The sequence below is a fragment of the Malaclemys terrapin genome, chromosome 1 (genome assembly GCF_027887155.1).
Source record: "Malaclemys terrapin pileata isolate rMalTer1 chromosome 1, rMalTer1.hap1, whole genome shotgun sequence".
In the NCBI taxonomy this organism is placed as follows: Eukaryota; Metazoa; Chordata; order Testudines; family Emydidae; genus Malaclemys; species Malaclemys terrapin.
The window spans coordinates 353,887,331-353,899,457 of record NC_071505.1 but is presented as its reverse complement, the minus strand read 5'-3'; the positions used below and the strand labels follow the sequence as shown (position 1 = coordinate 353,899,457).

Here is a 12,127-nt window from a genome sequence, read left to right as displayed (position 1 = left end):
TTACAGCGGTTTTACAACCAGTTATGCATCCACTTTATAGTAGCTCAGTCTAGCTTGTACTTCCCTAATTTGTTTATAGATTCATAGATTCTAGGACTGGAAGGGACCTCGAGAGGTCATCGAGTCCAGTCCCCTGCCCGCATGGCAGGACCAAATACTGTCCTGACCATCCCTGAGAGACATTTATCTAACCTACTCTTAAATATCTCCAGAGATGGAGATTCCACAACCTCCCTAGGCAATTTATTCCAGTGTTTAACTACCCTGACAGTTAGGAACTTTTCCCTAATGTCCAACCTAGACCTCCCTTGCTGCAGTTTAAACCCATTGCTTCTTGTTCTATCCTTAGAGGCTAAGGTGAACAAGTTTTCTCCCTCCTCCTTATAACACCCTTTCAGATACCTGAAAACTGCTATCATGTCCCCTCTCAGTCTTCTCTTTTCCAAACTAAACAAACCCAATTCTTTCAGCCTTCCTTCATAGGTCATGTTCTCAAGACCTTTAATCATTCTTGTTGCTCTTCTCTGGACCCTCTCCAATTTCTCCACATCTTTTTTAAAATGCGGTGCCCAGAACTGGACACAATACTCCAGCTGAGGCCTAACCAGAGCAGAGTAGAGCGGAAGAATGACTTCTCGTGTCTTGCTCACAACACACCTGTTAATACATCCCAGAATCATGTTTGCTTTTTTTGCAACCGCGTCACACTGTTGACTCATATTTAGCTTGTGGTCAATGATAACCCCTAGATCCCTTTCTTCCGTACTCCTTCCTAGACAGTCTCTACCCATTCTGTATGTGTGAAACAGATTGTTCCTTCCTAAGTGGAGCACTTTGCATTTGTCTTTGTTAAACTTCATCCTGTTTAACTCAGACCATTTCTCCAATTTGTCCAGATCATTTTGAATTATGACCCTGTCCTCCAAAGCAGTTGCAATCCCTCCCAGTTTGGTATCATCCGCAAACTTAATAAGCGTACCATGACAATATCTAAGTCATTAATGAAGATATTGAACAGAGCCGGTCCCAAAACAGACCCCTGCAGAACCCCACTTGTTATGCCTTTCCAGCAGCATTGGGAACCATTAATAACAACTCTCTGAGTACTGTTATCCAGCCAGTTATGCACCCACCTTATATTAGCACCATCTAAATTGTATTTGCCTAGTTTATCGATAAGAATATCATGTGAGACCGTGTCAAATGCCTTACTAAAGTCTAGGTATACCACATCCACAGCTTCTCCCTTATTCACAAGACTCGTTATCCTATCAAAGAAAGCTGTCAGATTGGTTTGACATAATTTGTTCTTCACAAATCCATGCTGGCTGTTCCCTATCACCTTACCACCTTCCAAGTGTTTGCAGATGATTTCCTTAATTACTTGCTCCATTATCTTCCCTGGCACAGAAGTTAAACTAACTGGTCTGTAGTTTCCTGGGTTGTTTTTATTTCCCTTTTTATAGATGGGCACTATATTTGCCCTTTTCCAGTCTTCTGGAATCTCTCCCGTCTCCCATGATTTTCCAAAGATAATAGCTAGAGGCTCAGATACCTCCTCTATTAGCTCCTTGAGTATTCTAGGATGCATTTCATCAGGCCCCGGTGACTTGCAGGCATCTAACTTTTCTAAGTGATTTTAACTTGTTCTTTTTTTATTTTATCTGCTAAACCTACCCCCTTCCCATTAGCATTCACTATGTTAGGCATTCCTTCAGACTTCTCGGTGAAGACCGAAACAAAGAAGTCATTAAGCATCTCAGCCATTTCCAAGTTTCCTGTTACTGTTTCTTCCTCTTCACTAAGCAGTGGGCCTACCCTGTCTTTGGTCTTCCTCTTGCTTCTAATGTATTGATAAAAAGTCTTCTTGTTTCCTTTTATTCCCGTAGCTAGTTTGAGCTCATTTTGTGCCTTTGCCTTTCTAATCTTGCCCCTGCATTCCTGTGTTGTTTGCCTATATTCATCCTTTGTAATCTGTCCTAGTTTCCATTTTTTATATGACTCCTTTTTATTTTTTAGATCATGCAAGATCTCGTGGTTAAGCCAAGGTGGTCTTTTGCCACATTTTCTATCTTTCCTACCCAGCGGAATAGCTTGCTTTTGGGCCCTTAATAGTGTCCCTTTGAAAAACTGCCAACTCTCCTCAGTTGTTTTTCCCCTCAGTCTTGATTCCCATGAGACCTTACCTATCAGCTCTCTGAGCTTACCAAAATCTGCATTCCTGAAATCCATTGTCTCTATTTTGCTGTTCTCCCTTCTACCCTTCCTTAGAATTGCAAACTCTTAATAAGAAGGTCATGTGAGACTGTATCAAAATCTGTACTAATGTCTACATATACCACATTTACTGCTTCTCCCCATCCACAGGGCTTGTTACACTGTCAAAGAAAGCTCTGAGGTTGGTTTAACATGATTTGTTCTTGACAAATCCATGCAGACTATCACTTATCACTTTACTATCTTCTAGATGTTTGCAAATTGATTACATAATTATTTGGTCCATAATCTTATCTGGTACATAAATTAAGCTGACTGGTCTGTAATTGCCTGGGATTCCCTTATTTCCCTTTTCATAGATAGGCACTATATGTGCTCTTTTCCAGTCTTCCGGAATCTCCCATGACTTTTCAAAGATAATAGCTAATGGCTCAGATATCTCCTCAGTTAGTTCCTTCAGAGTATTCCAGGATGCATTTTGTCAGGCCCTGGTGAATTGAAGACATCTAACTTGTCCAAGTAAGTTTTATCTTGTTCTTTCCCTATTTTAGCATCTGAACCTACCCCATTTTCGCTGGCATTCTCTATGTTGTGTGTGAAAATACCACCAACTAACTTGGTGAAAACCAACTTTAAAAATGGTTAATCACCCTCACTGCTAAATATTTGGCCCTAATTTTGATCTGGAATTTGCTTCGCTTCGGCTTCGAGCCCTTCGCTCTTGCTCAGCATTTCTGTGGTAGATTACAGAGCCCATTACTCATCAACTCAATATTTTCCTCTTCTAAATCAAATGCCTTTGAGAAATCAAGATTCTTTACATCTGTGTTGTTCTCTTGATCCACCAAATGTGTACCCTTGATCAACCAATTTGAACTCTCATCAAAAGATGAGATTATTTGACAAGATCTGTTTTGCATAAACCCTGTTGGTGACTGGCATTACTTACATTTCTAGATTTTTTTTGAACTAATCTCATACCAGTTTTTCCATTGTTTCTTAATCTTGTCAATTCTTTTATAAATAAACCTTTCCCTTTATTTTTTAATTCTTTAAATTTAACACAGGAAATGACATAAAATTTTTCTATGATTTCTTTTGTTCTTAATATACATAATAACCTCCTTTTTGTAATCCATAGCCCCACCAAACATGGAGTTTTCCCTGATGTCTTAACGTTCCTTATCAATTTTCTTAACTTCCGATTTCTATTCTTGCTAGCTATTTTCCCTTTTTCCTCTTTGTTACATATTGCTTCTCAGCCTCTAATTGCTGCTTCACTTTACTAGTAAACTGAATTTTTACCGAGAGTTGTTCACTTTGTTGATTCTGGAATCATTAGTTTTTCACTATCTAATAAAATGTTATCAAAGAACTACCAAGATTCATTCATACTTTTCTGTCTAAATTTTTCATCACAATCAGTTTTGCTGACAATTTTCCTCAGCTTTGGGGAATTAGTCCTCTTGGAGCACTATCAAAAGTATTGGTTGGGAACTGTCCATCTGAATGTAATCCAGTTTCATTTTTTATTTTCCTTTCCTATATCATATGCTCCCTTCTTTGTCTCTTGTGCAAACTAACTAAAGAGTCCCAGACTCTTGTTTCCTTAATAGAGACTGTGAGACCAAAACTGACCAAATATCCAAAACATGTTATGCTCCATCCCATATCTTAGGGATCTGAACATTGTTTTGTTTTGTCCACTGCTGGGAATGAGCAGGTGTTTCTCTTGAGCTGCTATCAATGGTGCTCAGTTCTTTCCCCTGAGATATATTCTAGTTGGGATGTCTCTCTGAGCACATGTCTTGGCAAAAATTTGTTTTTTTCCCCTCTCTGATTTTGAACTGGATGAATAGGGAACTCCCTTAAGATTGGACTCCTTATCTTGTCTCTCATTACATTAAGAAACAATGAGGAATAAACAGTATCCACACTTGTGTTTCCTAATGGTGCCTCTTAAGTTTCCCCCAACATAAGGTGCAGGAATTATTAACACAGGGAGCAGAATAAAATTATCGAATTGCATTTAGTAGGGTCATTGTTCATAGTTATTTTCTCTGAATAATGAAAATGTAATTTTTCCATGTGTGAAGAGTGATCTATCTGCTTCTCCGATGAGAACAGCCTCCACTAGTGCATGAAGTGTCTCATATTAATGTTGTTTCTCCATTCAGGCATTTCTACTGTGACCATCACCCGAGACTCTGGGAACACACAGAAAGTCAGGGGAACACACGGTAAATGCAGGAGACACTCTTATGTCTCAGAGTTGGACACTTTCTCTCCTACGCCATGTCAAATTCTAACACAACCAACTTCACCAACCCCTCCACCTTCATCCTACTTGGCATTCCTGGCCTAGAGGCAGCCCATATCTGGATCTCCATTCCCTTTTGTGCTATGTACTCCATAGCCGTGTTGGGGAACTTCACCGTCCTGTTCATCGTGAAAAGGGAGCCAAGCCTCCACGGACCCATGTTCTATTTCCTCTGTATGCTGGCCATCACTGACCTGGTCATGTCCACATCCACCCTGCCCAAAATGCTGTGCATCTTCTGGTTTAATTTGAGGGAGATCAGTTTCAGTGCCTGCCTCACCCAGATGTACTTCGTTCTCTCCTTCTCAGGGATGGAGTCTGGAATCCTTGTGGCCATGGCTTTTGATCGCTACGTGGCCATCTGCAATCCTCTGAGATATTCCACCACCCTGACAAACTCTGTTGTGGCCAAGATAGGCCTGGCTGTGCTGCTGCGTAGTGGCATACTCACATTACCCTATCCCTTCCTGGCGAGGCAATGGCCATATTGCAGAACCAACATCATCCCCCACTTTTATTGTGGGCATATAGCTGTGGTGAAGCTGGCCTGTGCTGACATCAGCATCAGTAGTTACTATGGCCTGTTTGATCTTCTCTCTGTGATCGGAATGGATGTGTTTTTTATCACTGTGTCCTATACTCTGATCCTCAGGGCCATCTTCCGTCTCCCCACAAAGGATGCCCGGCTCAAAACTTTTGGGACCTGCATCTCTCATCTTTGTGCCATCTCAGCTTTGTACATCCCAGATTTTTTCTCCTCTCTCATTCAGCGGTTTGGCCACAATGTGCCACGACATTTCCTTATTCTCATTACCAGTGTGTACCAACTGGTGCCCCCCATGCTACACCCCATCATTTACGGGGTGAGGACCAAACAGATCCGGGGCAGGCTGCTCCAGCTCCTTACTCATAAAGGGACCTAAATATTTTCTCCTTGTGCCCTGGCTCTGAGATTGAGCTCTGTGCAGAGCTGGCTTTTCCATGGTGCTGGGGCCTCTTCCCTCAATATCTTTGTTTCGGAGCATGGGGGGAGACAAGGCCCTGCACCCCCGGCTTCCTGCGATTCACCATGACTCTCAGCCAGCCAGTAAAACAGAAGGTTTATTTAGACAACAGGAACATGGTCTAAAACAGAGCTTGTAGACACAGAGAATAGGACCCCTCAGCCGAGTCCATTTTGGGGGGCAGTGAGCCAGACGGACACCCACGTTTGTGCCCAGTCCATGTCCCCAGCCAGCTCCAAACTGACTTCCCCTCCTGCCCCTTCTCCTCTTCTTTGTCCCTTTCAAGGACAGGTGGTCACCCCATTCCTTTTTTCTCCAACACCTTTAGCTAACACCTTGTAAGTGGGGAAGGGCCCCAGCCTTTAGTTGCCAGAAGACTGAGTGTCAGCCATTTATGCACACTGGCCTTTATCCCACCACCTAGAGACTTAAGATGCATAGGGGAAACTGAGCCACCCCTACAATATTCAGAGGAAACATTAAGAATAGTCCCAATTCGTCACACACTTACTGGACAGACAGACACAGATCAAACCTTTCCTTGTCCTTACTGTGCTGTGTCAATGTGATGAACTGGGGAGTCATTCTATGTATATTACACTTAGTGGCTTTATTTCAAGCATGCATCATTTATACCAGGCCTCAGTGACCTATAACATATTAAATTGATATATAAATCACTATATATATGGTTGAAAATGCATTTTAGCTTTCAACTACTTCCTGAACCTTACATATGTTTAGATACTGGTTTTCCTTACCCCTCAGTGTCCCCTTCAGTAGGGATCTCAGTTCAAGGTCATCATTGAGTACTTGGTATTCAAGGGTCTGAAGAGGTGTCAAGGTTCCTTCCCCACTCTGAACTTTAGGGTACAGATGTGGGGGACCTGCATGAGAAACTCTAAGCTCAATTAACAGCTTAGATCTGGTCTGGCTGCCACCACTCCCAAGCACTAATTCCCTTCCCTGGGTAGCCTTGAGAGACTCTTCACCAATTCCCTGATGAACACAGATCCAAACCCGTTGGATCTTAAAGCAATGAGAAATTAACCATCCCCCCTTCTTTCTCCCACCAACTGCTGGTGGATCCAGATCTAACCCCTTGGATGTAAAAACAAGGAAAAATCAATCACGTTATTAAAAAGGCTTTTAATTAAAGAAAAGAAAGGTAAAAGAAAACCCTCTGGGAGAGATTAGCATACCAACTACTCTCACAGACAACAGATTCCAAACACAGAGGATGTTCCCCTGGGCAAAAACTTACACAAAAAATACCAAAATACCCAATTTGACTATTCTTCTAATTGCACAAGACAGGTTAGAAAGAAATAAACATAAACCTATTTATTTCCTTCACTAATAATCACTACTTAATAAGAGGCTGAATTCTGGAGCTTTCCCACTCTGGTCCAAAGTGAAAACTGACAGACAAAGGGAACTTCCCTCCTTCCCTTTGAACCATCTTGTCCTCCCATTGGTTCCTCTGGTCAGGTGTCAGCTAGGCTAGGTGAACTTCTTAACCCTTTACAGGTAAAAGAGGCATTAACCCTAAACTATCTGTTTATGAGGTAAGGATGTAAGGGCACTTTGCATGTTGGCTAGCCCTCACTGATACTGCTTCCCATCCAAGGGTTATGCCCATGGAAAAAGTCCACTATATATATTGTGATATATATATATCCATTAAATAAGTTATAGGTCATTGACGCAGAAAAGGAAACAACACCAGCGGGACTGATATAAAATAGTGTAAGAATTGGAGGAAATGGAACCCCTTGGACCCTGGCAGCCCTCCCACGATTGTCTCTTTGCAATTGTGTGGGTAGAAGTCCTAGGAAACAAAGGCAAAGAACCGATGATGCAACGGAATGGACTATAAATGGTTGCCTATGATTTCCACAAATCAGAGTCATTTACTGATCCAGAGCCCCATGTGGATAGAGATGTGGTTTTCGCCAGGTCTCCGTATCTTATGAAGTTATGATCGGAGGGAATCTTGACTGGCCATCAAGACCATTCGGACCTTTGTACTCTGGAATAGTATGTTTGGGGTGTGAATGTGGAGTGAGTAAGGTTTGTTTTGTCATCAATAAAGAGCATTTAGAGTATTATATACCAACACTATGTCCGTAGTCTGCTTGCTCCCCATCCCATAGGGAGCCTCTATTGCAGGTCTAACTCTAGGAGTAGTAAACAAGAATTCCTAGGGGATACTGCTTCTTAGCTAATACCAGTAAACAGGCTCAAAGCTTATCACAGCAGGGAAACTATGATAAACCTGGTCTGCTGTATGGAATTGGAAACTGAGGAACAGTGTCTCATGGCATTGATGAATATCTCTATTGAGATATCCCCAGTTAGAAAAGCAGAATGATTAACAATGTGCACAGATACAAAGAGGGCTGATCTACACAGCATTAAAAGGTACACAGAAGTTTAAAAGAACACCTGTGGGTAACACTATAATTACAGTTTTGCAACACTTGGGACTTACATATTCAAAATCTAAAGAGTGTATTTGGTACTCTTGCTCCACAGTAGTCAGTGACCAAGGTTAAGAAGGGATGGATTTTTTGCATGGCCATACCCTGGGTTTTGAAGCAGCTCCAGAGGGGCCTAGCCATCATGGGAAGTCTGCTTACATCTGTATCTCACTGGACACTGGCAAACCAAGAACCCAAAGATGATCTTAGGGTTCGTCTATAGTACGAAATTAATTCGAACTTATTCTATTTGAATTTTTGGAAGCGATTTTATACATTCTGTGCTATGTGTCCTCACTAAAGCACGTGAATTCCACAGAGTGTGTCCACAGTACCGAGGCTAGCATTGAATGTGAGAGCGATGCACTGTGGGCAGCTATCCCACAGTTCCTGCAGTCCCCGCTGCCCATTGGAATTCTGGGTTAAGCTCTCAGTGCAAGATGGGGCAAAACCATTCTCGCGGGTGTTTCTGGGTGTGTGTCGTCACTCGCTCCTCCCTCCGTGAAAGCTACAGCAGACACCATACTGCCAGGAGATGGTGCAGTACAGTGCCCCGCCAGTCTCCTGGTCCTATGGATCCACCTCGAATGTCCTCTCGTCTTTCTATCTACTCTTTTATCTAACCATTTCCCGTCTTTTTTCAGCTACCGTGAAACAAGAAGCACAGCTTCCGCCACAAACTCTTTTCTCCCGCTCTTGCATCACTACCTAATTTCTCCACGTTGTCTGTCCTGGGCTCCCATGGAAGCTATAGAAGGCAACAATTCCCCACCATTTTTCTGCCACCGTGAAATGAGCCGCAAAGCTTCCGTCGCAAACTCTTCTGTCCCGCTCTTGCAGCTCCAGCGAGCTTCCCGCCTCCGTGAAAGCTACAGAAGACAACCATTTACTGCCTTTATTGGCCAACTTGATCCGAACAGCTCCCTTACGTTTCACACCCTTTTTCCAGGATTACCCAGGCAGGCACCATAGCAAGCATGGAGCCCGCTCAGATCTCCACTGCAGTTTTGACCACTCTAAATACCTTGCGCATTATCCACCAGTATGTGCAGTACCTGCAAAACTGGGCAAGGAAGCGACAAAAGTACGATTACTATACCGAGGAGGACATGGACACAGACATTCCTAGAAGCATGGCATGTGGTGACTGGGAGATCATGGTGACGTTTGGCCAGTTTCATGCTGTGGAATGCTGATTCTGGGCCCAGGAAACAAGCACAGACTGGTGGGACCGCATCGTGTTGCAGATCTGGGATGATTCCCAGTGGCTGCAAAACTTTCAGATGCGTAGGGCCACTTTCATGGAACTTTGTGACTTGCTGTCCCCTGCCCTGAAGTGCAAAGACACCAAAATGAGAGCAGCCCTCACAATTGAGAAGCAAATGGCCATAGCATTGTGGAAGCTTGCAACGCCCGACAGCTACCGGTCAGTCAGGAATCAGTTTGGAGTGGCCAAATCTACTGTAGGGGCTGCTGTGCTGCAAGTAGTCAATGCAATCATTGACCAGCTCCTATCAAGGGCAGTGGCTCTGGGAAATGTGCAGACCACTGTGGATGGCTTTAATGCGCTGGGGTTATCCTAACTGTGGCAGGGCTATAGACGGAACCCATATCCCTATCTTGGTCCCAGCACATGGGGGCGGCCAGTACATAAACCGTAAGGGGTACTTTTCCATGGTGCTGAAAGCACTGGTAGATCACAAGGGAAGTTTCACCGTCATCAACGTGGGTTGGCCGGGAAAAGTGCATGACGCTCCCATCTTCAGGAACTCTGGTCTGAGAGAAATCACACACAGCCGGGCAACAGAATTCAGCTTGCAGGCGGCCTAGGGGCATGCAGGGTTCTGCTTCTTCTACATTCATTTCAATGCTTTCAAACTGCTGGACCCCCTTTCCCATAGCAAGCAATGCCTGATGGGCTTGCCATATAAAAGGAGAGCCTGCAGGCTCTCTGGGATGATCGTTTCACAGAACACTCATGCACACAGCGCGCACCCACCACATGGCTCTGATGAGGCTGTGAGCAGGGATGAGCCCTTTAAACTAAACACGAACAGCTCAGCGTGGCTGGGTTCCCTCCCCTGCCACCCACCGCTTGGCTCCAATCAGGCTATAACTCACCAGAAGTTCCTTCTCCACTCCACTTCTCAACTCACCCCTTGCAGTAGTCCACAGACAGTGGTGAGGTAGTGGTGGCATCACCCCCCATAATTGCATGCAGCTCATGGTAGAAGCGGAATGTATGGGGCTGTGACCCAGAGCACCCGTTTGCCTCCCTGGCTTTTTGGTACACTTGCCTGAGCGCCTTGATTTTTGTACGACACTGCTCTGTGTCCCTGGAGTAGCCTCTTTCCATCATGGCCCTGGAGACTTTAGTGGACATATTTGGGTTCCATTTTTTGGAACATAGTTCTGCCATAACAGACTCGTCTCCCCAGCATGCGATGAGATCCAGTACCTCCCATTCAGACCATGCTGGGGCTCATCTGCAAATCCAGAACTGAGTGATCTCCAGTGTTCTTGTCTTCAACACTGAGATGCCCAACTCCCAATGAAATCTAAACGCAAATTAATCCATTTTACCCTGTATAAGGCATATACAGGGTAAACTCATAAATTGTTCGCCCTCTATAACACGGATAGAGAGATATACAAAGCTCTTTGCCAACCCAGGTATTAACACATACTCTGGATTAATTAATAAGTAAAAAGTGATTTTATTAAATACAGAAAGTAGGATTTAAGTGGTTTCAAGTAGTAACAGACAAAACAAAGTAAGTCACCAAGCAAAACAAAATAAAACACGCAAACCTATGTCTAATCAAACTGAATATAGATAAGAGCCCCACCAGTTCCAGAATGCTCCCTTTTACAGATTGTACTTGTGGCACCTTAGAGACTAACAAATTTATTAGAGCATAAGCTTTTGTGGACTACAGCCCACTTCTTCGGATGAAGTGGGCTGTAGTCCACAAAAGCTTATGCTCTAATAAATTTGTTAGTCTCTAAGGTGCCACAAGTACTCCTGTTCTTCTTTTTGCGGATACAGACTAACACGGCTGTTACTCTGAAACTTTTACAGATTGATTTCCTTTTAGCCTGGGTCCAGCAATCACTCCCACCCCTTGCAGTCACTATCCTTTGTTCCAGTCTCTTTCAGGTATCTTTGTGGGTGGTGAGGCTCTCTCTTTAGCCAGTTGAAGACAAATGGAGGGGGTCTCCCCTTGGCTTAAATAGACTTCCTCTTGTGGGTGGAGACTCCCTCCTCTCTTGTATGCAAAGTCCAGCTCCAAGATGGAGTTCTGGAGTCACCTGGGCAAGTTACATGTGTATGCATGACTGAGTTCGTTACTAGCCAAGCCACATTCCTGGGAAAGCCCAGATGTGGATTGGTGTCGCCAAGTTCCTTGTTGGCTTAAGTGTTTCTTGATGGGGCACTTACTGAGAATAGTCTTTTCTTAGGACGCTGACCAACTACTTCAATACAGCCTACTTAGAATTAAACGAGTATGCAGCCAATAGTCAATACAAAAATGATACCTGCATACAAATAAGATCAATAGATTCACTAGATCATGACCTTTACAGAGATATATTACAGGGCATATGTATAAAACACGTCCTAGTCCTATAAAATCATATTTCCATAAAGCCTTATGGGTGGCACCATCACAATAACAATACTTGGAAATGCCTACCTGTGATAAAAGATTTCATGTCATTGTTAAATCTCTTAATGCAAAGTTAGTTGCTAATGGCAAATCTTATGACAAAAACATTTGGTTCTGATTGTAAACTTATGGAAAGGTGAAACAGGCATGATTTTGGGAGAAAGCTTTTGTACATGCTAGGAGTAATCAACAAGAAGCCGTACATGGCTATTGCAAGTGATCTCTTGTGATGGTGGACTCTGCATGGTCACCTGTGATGGTGGACTGTGCTGATGGTCACCTCTACTGATGGTGAGCAAACAGGAAATGAAATTCAAAAGTTCCCGGGGCTTTTCCTTCCCACCTGGCTAGTGCATCGGAGTTGAGAGTGTTGTCCAGAGCGGTCACAAGGGAGTATTCTGGGATAGCTCCCGGAGGCCAATAATGTCGAAT

General features: G+C 43.5%; 1 protein-coding gene across 1 annotated transcript; it reads left to right on the top strand.

Moving 5' to 3' along the window:
• The first annotated feature begins 4,512 nt into the window (after window positions 1–4,512).
• LOC128833879 (olfactory receptor 52E4-like) lies at window positions 4,513–5,460 on the top strand. Its single transcript, XM_054022122.1, has one exon. It carries the CDS (start codon window positions 4,513–4,515, stop codon window positions 5,458–5,460), a length of 948 nt encoding a protein of 315 aa, XP_053878097.1.
• The last annotated feature ends 6,667 nt before the right edge of the window (window positions 5,461–12,127 follow it).